At 38.8% G+C, this 20024-nt stretch overlaps 1 protein-coding gene across 1 annotated transcript in view; it reads right to left on the bottom strand.

The window, feature by feature from the left end:
• Positions 1 to 20024, bottom strand: part of DIAPH1 (diaphanous related formin 1) — a 90421-nt gene that overhangs the window by 25317 nt on the left and 45080 nt on the right. Inside the window, exons 14-18 of the mRNA XM_074212750.1 lie at positions 19248 to 19312; positions 18237 to 18416; positions 17140 to 17898; positions 16037 to 16151; positions 15589 to 15597 (exon numbers count right to left, since the gene is read on the bottom strand). Coding sequence (XP_074068851.1) covers positions 15589 to 15597; positions 16037 to 16151; positions 17140 to 17898; positions 18237 to 18416; positions 19248 to 19312 — 1128 coding nt within the window. The remainder of the gene's footprint in view (positions 1 to 15588; positions 15598 to 16036; positions 16152 to 17139; positions 17899 to 18236; positions 18417 to 19247; positions 19313 to 20024) is intronic.

Raw genomic sequence — 20024 nt, 5'->3', positions numbered from 1 at the left:
TGAGATTTATAAGTGTTTTAAGGTTTACAGAGTGCTTTATATACATTATCTTTAATTCCCATAATAACCCTGTGAGGGAAATACTAGAAGCGTTATTCTTATTTTACTGATGGAGAAACTGAGGTTCAAAGAGCTAAATCAATGAACATTTATTAAAAGGTAAATGGCAAAGAAATCTAGACTCCTACTGCTGCCTTATTTCTATTGGGTCCGGATTTGCCCCAACTCACACTAACTGAGTCACAGGAAGGGTGTAAATCCAAGTCTTGACTAAAGTCCAACACCCTTTTCACTGTACCACATTGCCCTTCTTTAACATCTAGAAAGTTTTAAAGTTTTAGTTATGCCTTTTGATACCAACCTCCCCCAATATCTACTGTCTCAGCAAAATCAAACAATTCTATACATCAATATAGCGAAGTTTGTTCAGTTATTCTTCAATAAAAATCATACCAACTTTGGTTTTTTGCTACTATAAAAAGACCTTCATATTTTGGTATATTTGGTGTTGAATGATTGATTAAAGATAATTAAGAAAGTGTACCAGAGTACCAGAAAACACTCAGGAGAGTGAAAGCATAGATATTTACATCCAGGGAATTGTGGAGAAGGTAGGGTGGATTGCTCTCTTGCACTCATGCTCACTCACATCTCTTTCTCTCTCACTCTCTCTCAACACTATCATTTTGATATCCCTGAATTTCTGACAGCCTGCAGTTGCTCTAGTATCAGCACCTGTGTTTGAATACACTCCTAATCTGGTAACAAGGAAAAGGTTGAAGATAGTGCCCCATGTCAGTTCTGAGGCGGTACCCTCAACATTGACCTCTAAGTCACAATTGTTAATGGAAATGGAAATTCAATAAGCTTACAGATGGTAATGAACTTATGACAATAGCTTTGTCACTAAGACTCCAACTTCCCATTTACACCAGAGCAGGAAAAGCAACCTTGTAATAAGGACTCTTGTCATGCCTCACTGATGAAAGAATCCAAAGAGGAAAAGCTGAGTAATTCTAGTTCAAGAAATCATGCAAAGTTTCCAAGGGATAGAAGTCCAGTAAAGAGAAGAATTTTATTTGGGAGTTCATGTCAAAGAGCCAAACTGCCTGGACTCTTCTGGGGCCCACAGTGAAAAAAGAAGACCTTGCATCATCTAGCCACCTCCCTGGCAGTGGAGGAATAACAGCAGAGATATACAGCTGCTGAAGCCCTGACCTAGTCTGTAGATGTGAAGTACTTTGCTGATAAAAGTACCAGCTCTTAAATAAGGCAACTGGCCAAATCTAGCCTTCCCAGGAAAGCTTTGCTGATCCAATGCCCTCCTCTTAATGTATACTACTAGCCTTGCCAGGAAATCAGCTCCTGCAGCTTCCCACTCTTAGCCTGTGTACTCCTGGGGCTAGAAAGCAGAATGTTTGCTTCAGTGGCTGAAAGTCAGTCACTGACCTACTTCTGAACAGTTTAGTGAGGAAACAGCCTGGCTAAAAGTGTAATGTACCTAGTTCATCCTATGAACCTAAACCAACTCTCAGTAATTATACAGATGAAGAAATGAGGAGGTTCAGGGATTTCATGATATCAGTCCTATACATGCCTAACATTCACCCCAGTTAAGATCTCTTCTCTAGCCTAATCTCATTCCCAAGAGATTTCACTGTTATTTATCAAAACAAAATCATGAACCTAGCAGCCCCCAAAACTACAAGCAACATTGAATTCTGCCAATAGAGCACACACACACACACACACACACACACACACACACTTTCTCTCTCTCTCTCTCTCTCTCTCTCTCTCTCTCTCAATAGAGATATAAGGGACAACATAGGATTTGGGAGGTAGCAGGAGCCCAGATATTACAAGGTTGATAGACTAAGACTTCTGTAGACATAATATCCCCCATTTCTTGTCCTTGGGCCATGGCAAAAGTGTCCTAGCTCTGATAAACTGACTGTTTTCCAGATTTTAGAGAACATGCTATAATCATGGCAGAGGAGACTATACTCCCCCCCCCCCCCAATATTTCCCAGATCTCTTCTATACCTCCCATCCTCCCCAAATATTCTACCACTTCCTCTGTGGGAAAATATTAAGGTTGACTATAACTCCATGTTAAGAAGGACACCTTGATTTATGCCTTCTGGGTCCCAATGCACTAAGAAGATCTCCTAGAAGGAATTCAATCTGTCTTCCCTTATTTTTCAAGGTTATTTATGACTTCCTTTACTGTTGGAAGAATATGAAATCTCCTAGCTAAGCCTGCAATTTAAAATCTCGCTCTGTAACATGGCCCACTGCACCTCTCCAAAGGGGCCTGAAAGAAGAGAGGGTCTGACACAGAATGTTAATTCCATCTGTAAGCAGGCATCTAGCTGGATAGAATCATTGCTATGCCAGAAGGCATTCGTCAAACACCTCCCTGCTCTAGGCTTTTCGGGAAAGAACTTGTTCCTTCGTTGCCTAGGAAGCAGAAAGCCTGCAGTGAGGTGTGTCCCTGATGAGCAGCAGCTGAGCAGAGAGGCAAGCTATGCCTCAGCTTGTCTCCCTCTCTTTCCCCCTCCCCACCCAGACTCCTCCCTTGCTAAATTCTTTTTTTTTCCTGCGTCACAAGCACAAAATGGAGACATCCAGGGAGGAAAACAATCTGTATAAAATGGCTGAATGCAGCAGAACAAGGCAGCTGAAAAGAAGCACAAGGACACCCTCTGCTGTCCAACCTGGGGACCTACTTTCCTTTATTTCTCATTCTGTGCTTCATCACAGAACCATGGTCTTTTTTACCCCCACCCCCAACCTCACAGAGGAGAAATTAAAGCACCATACAAAGACAAATTTTTAATATGCACACTCAAAAGACAGCTGTTGACAGAACTCAGAGGCTAGAATGTCTGACTTGCAGTCCAATTGTTTGGTTATGTTAAGTGTTAACAGGCATTCTCTGCAGCCACAGAACAGAACAGGGGCTTTCCCAAGAGCACAGAATTCCATCATTCCCATTCATGATCTAAGAGCCTCTGGGAGCTCCAGGGGTCACTGCCTTCATTTCCCCAGGAATTCCTGCTTCAGGCTCATCTCAATGAAATTTACAAACAGGAAATAGGAGAGTAAAGAATTGTCTGACATCCTGGAAACAAAATCCTCAAGGATTTGCCTGAACTGCAGGTGGGAGTGAGTCAGCAGAGAGGACCAGGCCCCTGGTAAATTTACTGCTGAGAATAGACTTAACCTGCTGCTTCCTTAGACCTGGAAACTCAGCTGAAGACACAACCCTCCCCCACTCCCCAGTAACAAACTTTCAGTCAGGAAGGCCTGATTTCAAATTCTTCTTTTAATACCTTCTAACTATCTGACCATGGGACAAATCACTTAAATCCTCCAATTTACAGGTTTCTTCACCTGTAAAATAATATTAACACAAGGTTGCTGGAAAACTGAAATGCATTTAAAGTGTTATGCTGTTGGGTTTTTTAACTTTAAATGCTATATAAAGGTCAGTTATTATCAGTAGATATTACTTCTATATCTACCTCAACAATACCTGCTCTCTTAGGATGATGTAAATGACAATGCCTAGGCACTCAATATGGGAATTCCTTTAGATTCCCTGGGACAGAACTCCCCAGAATCCAGTCGGGCACCTCACTGTTAAATGGAACAATAGAGAAAAGATGAGAAAAGGTCAGACAGGTAAGTGTGGAAAAAATGTTTTGGGTCAGTATTATGAGTGGTTTGTTTCTACTGCCTAGATAGTTCCTATCTTGGACTCTCCTAAGCAGGATCCAGTGATAACACCCACATATATATGCTTTAAGTCACTTTAGGAAATAAAGGGACAGTACTTGGGGATCAATACCATGTTACCATCATGGACACCATGAAGAAAGAGTCAGGAGCTCTCTATAGGAACTGAGAACCTTCTACCAAGATCAAATGGACTGCAAGTGCTTAATGATCTGAACCACGTGAAGCAATGAGACAAGGAATAGGCTTACAATTGCTGGAACTTAACAGTTCCTTTTGGAGGTTATGTCCCAAGCCCTAGTGTAACAAATGCCCATATGAAGAATTCCCAGTTCTCTTCTTCATGCCCAGAACACAGATGGAGAACTCAGGGATATCTGGTACATCTTAGCTTCAGACAAAAAAACATGGAAACAAACAAGGTAGTGTACCTGCTAAAATCAGTAGTTGTTTCCACCCCACACACAAGATTTTTACAACTAAATTCTCTGCTAATTCAAACTCCCATCCCTCTGAATTACATAGAATTAGAATGTTATGGGTAAGGAAGGTTTGCAGGGAGGGAGAGAGGAGAACCAATAGCTGAATGAGACTAAGAAGTAGTGGCAAAGACATGTGGGTCCTAAGGCTAGAGGAGCAAAATGTTGTCAAGCAGGATTTGGGGGAGCACAAAGGTACATACAGATTTCACAGAGCTATTTGTTGGCTAGGATCTCCAGAAAATAGATGATCATTCAGACAATACAGTTATTCAGTTTCTCTCTGATGCTTTCCTAGCACACCCAGGGTGACTCAACAAGGGAGTGCTGAGAAACACTCAGCATCAGATTTGGGTGGGTAGGAGAGAGAACAGGCATTGCCCCAAGCAAGGACCAAGGTGTGTATCAGCTAAGGTGTGGATGAAAATAATCAGCTTATGTTATGTTAGGGAACAACAGGGCTAGAGGGCAGGAGTCAGGACCCAAAAGGAGACATGAGGATAAGGTTTATTAATAAAGCCAGATTGGCTGGGGGTGGGAGATGAAGATAAGAGTCCATAGCACAGTCCCAGGAAAAGTTCCCCACTTTTATTCAGGTCATTCCTTTCTCAAATCCTACCCAGACCTGAAGTAAACATTCTCTCCCTTTCACAAGAGTAAACAAAAATATATTTCAAATGATATTTAATGAAAGAGGTGATAATCCTACATGTTTTTAGATGATAGTAATATATCCTTGTCTCATTCTTCCTTATTCACACATGGGGCTCTGTAAACAGATTATAAATTCCTCAGAGTTCCTTTATAGCTAAGGGTCCTTAACACCCCCCCCCCCCCCCCCCGTTTTATTCTCAGTTTGGAAAGCAATAAGGCACAAGGCTTAAAGCATAAAAAAAGAACAGATGGAGAGAGCACCCTGCCCCCAGTCTGGCCCTGCTGATGCAGCTGCTTGTTTTTGTCATAGTCCTGTTTTTTTCCCTTCTTTGTTCCTGAGGTGGAGGCCAGGAAGAGGAGGGGGAAGCGGGGGAGGAAAGGGGAGTGCCTCGTCACTGCAGATACTGAAAATCACCTGATACTCTCCTCCAATCCCCAGCTTCTGACTTCATAATTCAGAACCTGAGCCAAAGTAGCTCAACTGCGCTCGCCCCGTGGCTGAAAAGAGCAATGCAAGAGAAGAGGAAAGGAATGAAGAACAGGAAAAAGTTTTGTTTTGGGGGGGTTTTAGAATGATTCTCCTGTCTTGAGGGGGTCCTGGGAAGAAAGAATAAAAAAGTTTAGCCTTTTCTGGCCTGATCTTTCCAAACGGAGCTGTCCATGGCACTGAGGGCAAGGCTAGGATGACACAAAAGCTAGAGAAAAGATGCTTCTGAAATGCTCTTTACAACAGAGCCCCTGGAACACTTTCTGCACCCTCAGGCTCTAAAAGACTTTGGGGGCATCTCACTTGATTGCAGGGTAGAAGGGGAATCTGAATAATTATAGCCCACAGTCTGAACTTAGTTTGGTCTAGCGCTTTTGTCAACTGGGTTTTCATCCTGCCCATACCAGAACAGGGACAGAATGAAGAAAACACTTTCCTTAGGAGGCTAGTGATATTGAGATACAACTGTTCCTGACTCCAAGAATCCAGGGCTTCAGGAACCAAGCTAGCAATCAAGAATGGTGCTCTTTTAGCTAGAAACCTAAAAGGTTGAAAGATTCTACTCAATGCCTGGAACCCACACATGAAAGATCAGATGGGTTAAATTCAACTTCTGCCCTGGTTGCTGTGGGGACTTCATGCAAGAGACAAAGTTCACCAGATATTAATAATTCAATATTCCTCAAGCACAGTAGATACTTAAGATAGATACAATAAGACCTAAAGGAGGCAATATAAAGACTGATATATTTCTGCACTCTAAAGCTGAAAGAGAGGCTCAGTTTATGTTTTTTAATATTCTCAATGTCTAGAAACTTCTAGGAAAACACAAAGTATAAATTACATCAGGAAATTCTCAGAAAGAATTTTGTCCTACAAAGACATCAAGGATTCTGATTTGGAACTTCTCAGTGAGCTTTGTGAAAGCATGCTGGCTATGGGAAGGCCTGGGTTAGAATCCTGCCTTCATCCCAATCTCTGTAGGTCTCAGTTTCTTCATGTAAAAAGTAAGAGAAAATAATGCCTTTAAGAGATGGCTTGTTGTAAAGCTCAAATGAAATAATGTATGTAAAGCATGTCGCAAAACTTTAAGTGTACAGGAATATCAGAGATTATTTTTAAATTGAGGAGAGAATAAAGGAGGGCCAAGACAATATACCTGGCCTTAAATCTCCAGGTTTCAAACTTTTGAGAGTCAATATTAAAAAGACAGGCTGAACGATTAGCAGAGCTCAAGAAGAAAGATGATCAGACAGAGTCCCAGGCAATCCAATGGCATTAGATATTTTGGCTAAAACATCAAAATATCCTCAGCAGGAAAAGTTTCCTGTAGCAAATACAATCTACATGGCAAGTGTTCTAGGCAGGTGGGACCAAACAAAAGTATTATGGTTTTATCCACAAGTCTGATGTTTTAAGACATATTCCCTGCAAAATAGGAATTACTAAACAGTTAAATATAAATTCTTATAGTCATGTTCTTCTCACAAGCAGCTTTGTACTCAAGTATAGGACCCACTATAGGATCATCTGAGTTCTCTTTTTCTTCCCAAAACCTCATTTCACATTTTTTTTAAAGCTCTCCTTTCTCCTTCTCAATATATCGTCTGCATAGTTGCTGTCTAGATAGTTTTGTCCATAATAATGTTTTGTCCTCATTCTTCCAAGACCATGACATCAAGGAAGGTGATGCCACGACAAGTACATGAAATGAATTTGAGTGAGAAAGGGCTGTGCTGTCATCAGTCTCACTTTCTCCTCCAGTCATCTGGGTCCAGTGGCTAGATATTTATCAGAATGACTGGAAATGGCCCTGAATATGAGGTAATCAGGTTTAAGTGAATGCTCAAGGTCACACAGCTAGTGTAAGAGGCTAATTTGAACTACTGTCCTCCCAATTCCAAGACCAGTGCTCTATCTAAATAATGGTGGTGCTCTCTATGCTCATTTCTGAACCATTTCTAATCTTATAACTTCAATTATTCCAAATAGCTGCAATTTAAGAAATATTCATTAATGATGGTTCTAACTACATCTGTTTTCTAGCCCTGATTGGCATCCCTCATTTTTTTTATCAGTTTATTTTTCTGTTCTAGCTTTGCTTATGGAGTTCAGCTTTAGTCACTATTTACTCTGAGCATTTTTCTCAATGTTTGTTAAGCCCCAGAGATCATTTGTATATTTCCTTAAATGTCGTCTATTTTCAGGAGGCCCATCTTGAAGGGAGATCAGAATAAGGAATATAATATTCCTAAGAAGAAATAAACTCATTTCTTCACTCACAAAAATCTTTGCATTGTTAACATCCTTCTTTTAAAATATCAAACCACAAAATGATATTTTGTATATTTTTTTTTTTAGGTTTTTGCAAGGCAAATGGGGTTAAGTGGCTTGCCCAAGGCCACACAGCTAGGTAATTATTAAGTGTCTGAGACCGGATTTGAACCCAGGTACTCCTGACTCCAGGGCGGGTGGTTTATCCACTGCACCACCTAGCCACCCCCTATTTTGTACATTTTAAAGATAACAAATGGGAACTATGAGTGTATTTTTTTAGCCTAATATGGAAGAAATATTTAATTAGCATCTAAAAGAAAAATTTAATCAGTATCAAGAGAGAAAAACTGTTAGAACAAACTTAAATACTGAGACTGAATGATCTATGGAGATGTTACTTAGGTAGCCTGTGTTTCAGATTGGCATAGTAAAAGGAAGCATGCTTTGACACTTAAGTCTTAAGAAAAGGGATCATAGGGGAAGCTAGGTGGCCTAGTGGATAAAGTACTGACCATGGAGTCAGGAGTACCTGGGTTCAAATCCGGTCTCAGACACTTAATAATTACCTAGCTGTGTGGCCTTGGGCAAGCCACTTAACCCCATTTGCCTTGCAAAAAAAAAAAAAAGAAAAGAAAAGGGATCTTATGTAGCCCAAGACATATGAAGTGCAATATAGAATCTACCTCCTGGACTTTCTAAATTTCTAAGATTAGAGGCTCCTGAGAAAGATGAGGTAATGAAATGATATGAGGGAGGAGAAAAACATTAATGACCAAACTACCATAAAGAAGGGCTGAAAATGAAGTTCTGTTTGGGGTAACCTAAATTAAATTCCTGAGAAAATATCTTAAAAATGTATGATCTTTGTTAGCTGTGTGATCTTTTAGACCTGTTTCTTCTCTGGAAAATGGTGGAAGCAATATCCTGCTTCTCAGCAATACCAGGAGGCTAAGTTAAAGCACTTAGAAACCCTTAGAGAGCACCATGGAAGCAGCAGCCACTATTTTTATCAACGATTCCTTTATAGGTTGCTGTGAAGAAAGCATTTTGCAAATGTGAGCTATTGTTGTTCTATTATGAGTTGGGGACCAGGTCAAGATTTTACAGGTTCTAAATATGGATAAGAAACAAGATTAAGATTAGTAAAACTTGTGAGAGCAATATGTGTACGTATTAGGTTGAGTATAAAGCCCCAAAGCAGATCCATACAATGGACTTAGAAGGAATCTAAGAAAAGGATATTTTTCAGGATCTTCACTTCTTCCTTAGAAAGAATGGCTCTAAATATTTCCTGCAAAATAAGCTGGATCTGAAGAGAAATGGGGCATCAAACAGCAGAACTTTTAGAGACTTATTACCATCTGTGACACTCTTTTAGAGGAATATTGAGCCTAACACAAAAAGAGAAAATAACTAGAAATTATGACAATCTTCCAGTTCTTTCATTACTATAAGTCTGGTAGGACTATATATTCTGGTAATCACTGACTGCTGGTCAAATTCTAAGCTAGTTTTTTTTAAGAGACTAAGTAATACAGAACCTGGATCATTTCAGGAAGAATTCCTGGTAACTTGATGGGTGATCAGTATCTTTTGTATTTATAAATTACACAAGAAATAACAAAAGAAACCTGAAACCCCTAAAAATTCTGCCTAATGAATAAGCCTATTAACTTGTTATCCAGAAAACATGTCCAATTTGCTTTTTTTCTTAGTCTGACCCAACATCAAGCCAACAAACAATTCAATATAAAGACAACCTGCAAAAAGACAGTATCACAAAACTAACATAAATAGGGAAATTAATTCCAGAGATCTAAACATAAAAGTATACATTATGCCTTGTCTTTACAAAATCTTCATCCTATATAGCAGGTCTGATGAGTTAAATGAATATTCCCATTGGGAAGGGAACTGATTTTGATGCCACCTGGTGGACAGAAAGGAGAACACAGAAAAAAAGAAAAACGAGGAAAAGTGAGAAAAGTTGGATTCCTTCCTTCTATGAACCTCTTTTGAAGATTGGTTGGGTAACTCCAGGGAAGCTACAATCAGGTAGGCAGGCCTATCAGTTTTCTTCCTGGTTTGTATACCCTGTCCTAAAATTACCTGTAGGACCCTGGAATGAGGAGATTCAGTCTTGCTTCGCTGTGGAGCTCTTCCTCTTCCCTGAGTTGTTTAAATGATCCAAACTTTCCTAAATTAGGGTCAAAACTTCAAATACATAGGATCAAAATGTCACAGTTCTAAAGTTGTAAGGATTCTCAAATGCTATTTAGTCTGAACTCCTCATTTTATTTCAGTCAAGGGAAGTTGGATTTTAAGTAATAAAGGGAACAAGAACTTCACAATTTCAAAACTCAGTCTTCAGATTGACTAAACAGAACTACTTATTTTATCTCTTCATAAAACAAGGAACTGTGCAAATTGGTTTGCTAAGTGGGGGGGGGTCCATGTGTATGATGAAGCAATGGCATTTGTGTCTCTCAAAAACTGAGGAGAGTAGATGTGAGAAAGAGTTCTACTTAATTAGTTTTCTAGTCTATTCCTAGCAGACAATATATTTGGCTTTCAGCAAATATAAGAAAACTGAATTGGTCCTGAGGTGAGCCCAAATAACCCCAGAAAAATGAACATGCTAGAACTAGAACTAGAATAATACAATTTTTGGAGGCAATAGGGTAAATCAAGTTCATTACAATGACAGGGGCTTTTTCTTTTGTCCAAATTTACTTTTGTTCTCTCCTCAGTACAGGGGGCTCACAATAGTTAATATTTTGTCAAATGTTTGACTGGAAGATATCTTAGTCAAAAGAAGAAAATTATTCATTTCACTGTAATTCATAGAATCTAGGTTCTCAAAAGTTATACCAGAAGGGCAAAAACTACCAAACTGGAGAGACTTTTGGAATGATCCCTGTGAAAGAAATTATCTACTGCTCTAAGGCCAATTCAGGGAATCTCAACATCCAATTGGCTGCAAAGTTAAGAAGTGGGTACAGAAATAGTCACAAAAATTCTTCAAGACCTATTAAATTGCTAGTGATTTATATAAATGAAGAATATTCATATTAATGAAATTTCAGACCCTTGAAATATCCTAAGAATTAATGACTACATTGATATGAAATATACCATATTGAAAGCAACTCTTGGTAATAAAAAGCTGAACTGAGGTGAGGCAAAATTATCTCAAAGTTCTAGGCAGGTCTGCTCTTTCTTCTAATGGGGGGGGGTTTACAAAATTCCAAAGATTATATCCCATATTAAGAATTAAGATGCAATTTTCCTGACAAAATACATACTCTAAAAGCGTTCAGCAGAAATCTCTGAATTAAGTCAGTCACAATTACCAAGAACATCATCTATGAAAGTTGTGAGAGTCTCTCATTAAAGAATATTAAACCTCTCTAAATTAAAACTGATATCTTATTGTCTGATCTTGCTGTCTCTTATACTTTATGTTTCTTCCTTAAGGATATGATTTCTCTCTCATCACACTCAATTTGGATCAATGTATACCATAGAAACAATGTAAAGACTGACAAATTGCCTTCTGTGGGGGGGTGGGGGGAGGAAGTAAGATTGGGGAAAAATTTTAAAACTCAAAATAAATAAAATCTTTAATTAAAAAATATTAAATTTTAAAAATCTCTCTAAATTGAAAAAGGAATAATAATTTTAAAGTCAAATACCATTTTGATATCAATAGATTCTTCTAATAAGGAAACTGCACCAGACTTAAGATTTAACACTATACAGTCAAATTCTAATAAGAATATTGATTCAAAAGTGCTAGTTATCAGCTGATTTTCTAACCAAGGGTATTTATAAAATACTTCCATCAAGAATTTACAGAGTTCTTATGAGATTCAGAACCAATCCATACTATAAAAGATATAAGGATTAATCAAATCACATCAACAATCACCTAAGTTATGGAAAAATCTAAGGACCCTGAACTCTAGGTTTAAAGATTCTAAACATGGAAAATAGAAAAAGAGATGCCAAAAAAGAGTCAGTGTTCTTAAGAACATTAACTATTATCTCCATATTTCAGGAAATCAGAATTTCTTTTAAAGGGCATCATTTTGATTGAGAGAGGATTGTAAAGACTTGGGAAAAAAAGCAATGTATAGAATAAGAGTGAGATAAATGCTAACAGACACTTCAGTAGAGATTGGAAAGGGGACCCAGAAATTTTAGTTACATCTAAATTAAATTCTAGAATGCATTCATTTATTTTTAGTTCCATTAATGTTACAGCACTTTGGAAATAAGTTAAAACAAAATATTAAGTTCTGAACTCAATGAAATAAAGAATGAATCATAGTTAAAAGGTTCATCTTAAAAATAAGAGAATTACTGTACTGTGGGAAACAGAAAGGAAAACCTGTAAGAGTTTCCTTGAGAAAACTGGTTTCCATTTTCTTTACACAAATATTCAAATTAGGTTTATGTCTTAGGTCTTTCAGACTAAGCAAAGAGGGCAGAAGGCTTCATCAGGGAATGAAAGGGCAATATAGAGACCCAAACCAGAGCTAGGAGCATGAGCTTTTAGTGCATAAATAGTTCCAGATCCTGCTACTCAGGTAGAAAATGTTTTTTTTTTTATGGTTTTTGCAAGGCAAATGGGGTTAAGTGGCTTGCCCAAGGCCACACAGCTAGGTAATTATTAAGTGTCTGAGACCGGATTTGAACCCAGGTACTCCTGACTCCAAGGTCTGTGCTTTATCCACTACACCACCACACCACTTAGCTGCCCCCCACTACGCCACCTAGCTGCCCCACAGGTAGAAAATGTTAAAAGCATACTTTTGCCATATTTCAGCATTTCAAGGTGATCTGACAGATAAGGCATTCTGTTTATCAACATGATCATAACTCCTGTATGAATTTGTAGATGGTCTTTGACAAACTGCTATGACTAAAACATTCATTACTCTATACACAATCTAGTGAAAAGGTTATCTGAATTCCAACAGACTTGTCCTTGAATAGTAAACACAGAATTCATCACCAATTCTATACTTAAAACCTTTCAAGCTTAATGGGATCTATAAGGCTTTTGATTAAACAAGACTTGCTTCTACATTATCAGGTAATCAGAGAAGAACTTCCAATCCAACTTCAGTCACAAAACTGGCAATAAACTTGGTTCATAAAGGATATAAATATAGAGTCTCATCACTAGAAATAGCTCCTTCATCACTCCAGGTGGTACCCAGACAGACTCACAAACAGAAAGACAAAAGGGTAAAAAGAGGAAAAATTGAAATCAGTGCTTATAGGAATTTGTGTTTAAGAGTAGAAAAAGCAATAAAGTCATTTGTCCTCTGCTCAATTATGAAGTATGAAATAAAGTGTGAAAAGAACAGGGAAAGCTACTGGACTTATCCTTTTAATTATCCCTTTTCTGAAGTACATTTATGAATGCTTGTTATTCAGATCTGGGCACTCCTAGAAGGCACTAAAAGAAATTCTGTTAACAACTGAAATCTGTCTATCTTCAGAACCATGGAAACTCAGCATTTATTAATCTGGATAAATATTACTTTGGAATGATCTATTGGTCCAAGACCAGTTCGGAGAATCTCATCATAAAATTGGCTGCAAAGTGAAGAAGTGGGTAGAAAAATGGTCACAAATTCTTCAAGACCTACTAAATTGCTAGTGATCTATGTGAGTGAAGAATACTCATACTAGGGAAGCTAGGTGTCACAGTGGATAGAGTACCAGCCCTGGAGTCAGGAGGACCTGAGTTCAAACCTGCCTCAGACACAATAATTACCTAGCTGTGTGACCTTGGGAAAGTCACTTAACCGCATTGCCTTAAAAATAAAATTTAAAAAAAAAATACTCATTAATGAAATTACAGATCCTTGAAATATCTTAAGATTAATGCCTACATAGGTATGAAATATGCCTTAATGAAAAGAATCCTTGGTAATAAAAAGCTGAACTGTAGTGAGGCAAAAGTCATGCCAGAGTTCTAGGCAGGTTTGCTCTTTCTTCCAATGGGGGTGGGGGCGGTGTCACAAAATTCCAAAGGTTATATCACAACTTAAATAAGAGTTGAAACTTAATAGTATCAATTTGGTGAAAATGGAAAGTTTTTTACCTAAAAGAAATCAAGTCATAACTTTAGAAAGACTTAGTAGAGACATTAAAAACTTTTCCAGCAAGCCAAAAACAGGCAAAAATCTCTCTTCTGATAGAACGTTAATATAGGATAAATTCTAGGTGATCACATGGTGGGGGGAAAAATGAGAAAGAGGTAGAGAAGGAGCTTGAAGCCATTTTCTTTGAAAAAGATACTAAATGGACCTGAGGAAACATTAGCACAACATCTAAACTAAAGAGATAGCAAAGATAACTGTCATGAGTCTTCACCAGTAAGGTTAAAGGTCACCTTTACCTTGAGGGCTTGGCAAAGAGACAAGAATGAACCCAACCAGCTCACAATACAATACAGATGCATAAGCCACTTCCAAGAGCTACCAGAAACATCCATCAACCTGTTAGGCTCCTTACTGAAACAAATTAAAGTGTAATTTTGCCCCACTAGATTAAAGATAAAAAAATATAACTGTCACATTATAACTATACTAATTTTGTTTATGGGAAAAGAGCTGCTTATTTCATTCATCAGCTGTACACATGTATGTCTGGATAACAAAAACCCAGCAAGGAGATGAAAAGGTCAAATTATAGGAATGACAACCTCTAAATACTACACCCCTAAGGAGAAAATACTCCCCACCACCATCACCACTCCTCATTCCAGTACAAGACAGCACAATAACCATTATGTCCTTGGAAAAAAAAATGGAGAAATAGAGAATAAAGAAATTGTTTTGCTGTTGAATGATTTCCAGTCATGTCCAACTCCTTATGATCCCATTTGGGGTTTTCTTGGCAAAGAAACTAGAATGATTTGCCATTTCCTTTTCCAGCTCATTTTACAAATGAGGAAAATGAGGCTAACAGGGTTAAGAGACTAGCCCAGGGGACGGCTAGGTGGTGCAGTGGATAGAGCACTGGCCTTAGAGTCAGGAGTACCTGGGTTCAAATCCAATCTCAGACACTTAATAATTACCTAGCCATGTGGCCTTGGGCATGCCACTTAACCCCATTGCCTTGAAAAACCTAAAATAAATGAATGAATAAATAAATAAATAAATAAAATAAAAGAGACTAGCCCAGGGTCACACAGCTAGTAAGTTTTTGACACCAGATTTGAAATCAGAAGAATTCTTGGCTCTACTATGCCACCTGACTTCCCATAAATAAGACAAATTAGCTTTCCTAAAATTCAATTTAACAGCATGAGAATAAGAAAAATAGCTAAACAGAGTTGAAAGAACAATAAAGAAATCACACAATATCTGATTTTGGGAGTACTTTTGATTAACTATGATTTTGGTTAAATCTTTTGACCCTTCTGAACCTCATTATTCTCAATTATAAAATGGAAGACAGCAATACCTGTCCCCACCCTAAAAGGCTTTTGTGATGCTCAAATGAGATAATCTATATATTACATATATGTATAAAGAGCTTTTATGAATATATAACTATTTATAAATGTAAGGCTTTTTAATAACAATAATAAGCAGGGAATATGAGACAACAGCAGAGATAACTGCCCATAATTTTCCAAAACACAGCTAATATATAATCTGAATGATGTCTTAAATTCACATTCGTTCCTACTAAGCCAGAGGTGTCCTTGTGATATTTGATATCCTAAAGACTTTAAAATAACATTCAGCCAAATAAATCACATAGGGACTTATTCAGAAAGAACTGAATTCCCAATATTGTGACTCAGTTACCTGAATATTTCTCTTAGCATTCACCCAACACTACTTTTCTTCTCTGTCCCTTTTTGTTTTTTTTGTCCCAGCTTTAATTGTCTGAAATTCTCTGCCATGCTATACTCACCTTTGGAAGCTGCAGGAGAAGTGGGCCAGGGAGAAAAAACCCATCAGAAGTTGGAATGAAATGAGAGAAAGAAGAATCAGATATAGTTCACTATTATCTGTAACCAACCACAAACCCACCTCAACACAAGCTGCTAAAACATAACAGGCACAAGGCATAGTCAGAGTTGGATCGTTCTGTATGTCCTAGGGCACATTGAAATCATACTATCCATAAAGCTGAAATGACTACCTAGCAGAAATGGCTGTCTCATCAATTCTAAGGAAACCTATCTAATTCTGTTAACCTCAAAAAAAAGAACACGTGTTTGTTTTTCCAAAGGGACAGAACACATTCTAAACTCTTTCCTACCCTCAATTTCCTTTCCTAGCTTAGTCAAGGCTGATAAACTCCTCCTCCATAAGGTAGTCCCTAGACCTGAACTGTTCCCTGAAGGAAAAGTACTTACTTTTTGTCTGGGCTGAGAAAGTAAGGGTAAGCTTAGCAAATAGTTCATTGTTCTCAAACCGGTCCTCTTTGGCCTTTGTCCAAAAACAGTCCTGGGAGAGATCCTCAGCAACAAACTGTGGACACAAGCAAGATCTGGAATGAGTGTTATAAGTTCTATACTTTTCCATTCATGAAAACTAAATTGTAGATATGGAAGGCAAGTAGACAAATTTTAAAGTTCCAATTTACAAAATGTCATAAAGCAGATATAATTCTTAAAGCTGAAACAAGAGATATGGACTCCAGATTAAAGCGTAAAGAAATTTCTTTAGTACTGTGATCTCTTTTTTTTTTTTTGCAAGGCAAATGAGGTTAAGTGGCTTGCCCAAGGCCACACAGCTAGGTAATTATTAACTCCTAACTCCAGGGCCGGTGCTCTATCCACTGCGCCACCTAGCTGCCCCTTGTGATCTCTCTTTAACTCTAGATACAAAGCTCTCTAGCTCTAATAACTCTGACTCCTGATACTGTGGGATATTCTTTTCATTAAAGCTACTTCTAAATATCTTAATTTTGTGAGGTGAATATAACAGTCAAATGACCCAATCAATCTTTTCATTTGAACCTGGGCCCTAGGAAAAGGTGATTTATTCAGGATCCTAATAGTTTCAAAATATCCTTCAGTCAAGTTTTGTTTAGACATGATCTTTGTTAAAGTTCAAACAGTAAGAAAGATACAGGTATATGTATTTTAATGACAAATGGAATTCATGATTTTTAGAGCAGGAAAATTATCAGCTAAATAATTTTGGAATGGCTGATTTTTTTAACCACAGTGCTGCCATCTTCTGGGGTAAAAGGTAAAGTACGTTAAGTTGATAATAAAGCCAAATTTAATAGTAGAAAGAAGTGTGCTGAATTCTCTGTGAAGATAGAAGGCTACTTTGTATAGATAAGAGCCTGAATAAATTGTTGAAAGGTACAAAAAGCTAAGACTGCAGACAGACTCAGTCAAAAGAAAGTAAAAAAAGTCTATCCTGGGAGTTTACCTACTTAAAAAAGGTAGAAGCAAGAACCAGATACAATTTTTAACCATGAGCTTTTGAATTTGGCAACTCTCACCTTGGACCAGTTTGGCCTTCGAAGCTGCACCTCTGGCTTATAAATCTTCTTTGGAATCAATCCATAGGGCAGAGCTGGAGCCAAAGTCATTCCCAGACCCCCAAATGCAGGGGGGGGAGGAGGTATACCCATTCCTGGGGGAGGTGGAGGGATACCAGGAACCCCTAAGAGTGGAGGAGGTGGAGGGATGCCAGAACCACCAGGCAAGGGGGGAGGAGGTGGGGGCATTCCAGTACCTCCAGGCAGGGGAGGAGGAGGAGGAGGAGGGCCACCTCCACCAGGCAGGGGAGGGGGAGGGGGAATGCCACCTCCACCAGGCAAGGGGGGAGGAGGAGGAATGGCAACTCCACCAGGCAAGGGGGGAGGAGGAGGAATGGCAACTCCACCAGGCAAGGGGGGAGGAGGAGGAATGGCAACTCCACCAGGCAAGGGAGGGGGAGGAGGAATGGCAACTCCACCAGGCAAGGGAGGGGGAGGGGGTGGAGAAGGTATACAAAAGTCACCAACTAAAGGAGGGGGTATATAAATACCACCAGGAAGTGGTGGAGGTGGAGGCGGAGGGGGTATATTAATACTACCAGGTAGAGGAGGAGGAGGTGGAACATTAATACCACCAGGTAAAGGAGGTGGTGAGGGTGGAGAGGGTACGTGAGAGTCACTAAGCAAAGGAGGGGCAGGGGGAACAGAAGAGACTACTGCAGCTGAGAGAGAAGCCATGTCCTTCTTGGCATCTTCCAGCTCCTTTAACAAACTGGCAACCTACAGAAGAAAGCAATGCCAACATAAGAAATTGAACACTTTCCACCTACATTCCCATCAAAGGGTAGTTCATTCCAATTCCTAAGCATGCCTATCTTGAAGCTTTAGGATGACCAACTTCATTTTTGGGTTTTTTTTGCAAGGCAATGGGGTTAAAGTGACTTGCCTGAAGTCACACAGCTAGGTAATTATTAAGTGTCTGAGGCTGCATTTGAGCTCAGGTGCTCCTGACTCCAGGGCCAGTGCTCTATCCACTATGCTATGCAACCTGGCCACCCCTGATAATGACCAATTTCAACAGGTGGTAATATACCCTACTTCTCTTGCCCAGATGTTACCTTTCCAGTCAGCTGAGAGACTTCAACCTCCAGGTCCTTTTTCTCAGTTGTTAATTGTTGTTTCTCTGTATCCAATGTTTGCTTTTCTCCTTGTAGATCCTGAAGTTTCTGTTCAAAGTCACTTTCCATCTTTTTCATTTCCACCTGTAGCTCATGTCGAGCAGTTAACTCTGAGTCCAGCTAAGGAAAAAAAGAATCAATAATCCAGGAAGCTATTCTATCTCCTAGGGTAAAGCACAAAGCTTTCTCTTTAACTACCATATAATGTTGCTATTTTGCCTCTGGAGCAGCCCTATAACAGAAGCAATGCTTAGGAAGGGAGAATGATAATGCCTGGACCCTAAAACTTGGGAGTCAAGAGTGGGGATACTAGATATTTTTTCACTTCTGAAGTCACAGCTATAGGTCTGAAATTTAAGAACATTTCCTTTATTCAATCTGGACAATTATTGGAATTTACATTTTTATTGCCCTATAACATTTGTAAAGTAAAGCATACAAAAGGGGATTTGGGAGCAAAAGTCACTCTTTCCCCCAAGAGAGCACTAAGGTGTTCAAGGATGGCCACAGAGAACCCAAAATACACTGGTTCAGGTGGGGATAGGTAGCCTCATAGCCACAAAAATCTAGACTTATTCAGACCTTATTGTTCCAAGGGAAGAAATCTATAAATACCAATGCAACCCAAGGAAGAAATCAGTTCCTTAGGGTCTTTGTCATATTTATTCTGTTGATGGCTGAGGAAAGAAAATGGAAAAAGAACCCTACTGTTCCTATATATCCATACTCATGCTAATTTATAAATTAAGCAGCTAAAATACAACTCAAAGACAGAACTCTTTCCATGAACCCAAACTGTCTGCCAACCTCATCAGAATGACTGGGGAAAAGAAGAGGGAGGAGTAGATATGGAGGAAAAGAGCAAACTAGAAAGTTACACAGACAGAACTAACTCTCAGACAAAAAGACAAAGGTGCTTTAAGTAAACCTTCTCTGGCTCCTCATAATCACCTTCTTTTCCAATTCTATAGCTTTGGCCTCAGTTTTCTCCACTTTTGTTTTATCAATCATTTGATCTGAAAAAAAGAGAAGATAAGAAGTAAAATTTCCAAGTCTCTGCCATTTCATTCCATCCTAGACAAGAATCCTTCTATTATACTCTGGGATATATTCTAAAGAGTTGATCCCTTTACCCCCTCATTAACATTCAACCTAAACAGGTTTATATGCCTAGTTTTATATATAAAACATGACCCTCTCTAATCTAATGAAGTACCTCCCAGATCCTACATAGTATCAGAGTTGTCAGTATTTGTGTGAAGATAAGGATGAGGGGCAGCTAAGTGGTGCAGTGAATACAGACCCGAACCTAGCTGAATGATCTTAGGCAAGTCACCTAATCCTATTGCCTTGCAAAAACAAACAAACAAAAAAAAGATAAAAATGAGATTCAGAGAGAAGACAGGGAGAAAGGCCAGTACACTCTTAGGATCTAGAATCATATCTTCTCCCACATGCTTTTATTCTTTCTATTTCCATAGTGTTATCATGCTTCTAATCAAATGTGACTAGAAACCCCAAAATCCTCTCTCAACTTGTCATTTCCTCTTATCCCACATATCTAATTAGTTGCTAAAGTCTTGTTGATTCTATCTCCACAATATCTCTCATATCCATTTCTTTTTCCTCTATTCACAAAGCTATCTGGACAACTTCAAAAGCCTTACTTTAAGGGGAGGAGGAAGATAGTTGAGCAGGGAGGGACTGGTTTATGGCACTGCTTATTAC

The sequence above is a fragment of the Macrotis lagotis genome, chromosome 1, assembly GCF_037893015.1.
Source record: "Macrotis lagotis isolate mMagLag1 chromosome 1, bilby.v1.9.chrom.fasta, whole genome shotgun sequence".
In the NCBI taxonomy this organism is placed as follows: domain Eukaryota; kingdom Metazoa; phylum Chordata; class Mammalia; order Peramelemorphia; family Peramelidae; genus Macrotis; species Macrotis lagotis.
This window is presented reverse-complemented; position numbering and strand designations above follow the sequence as displayed.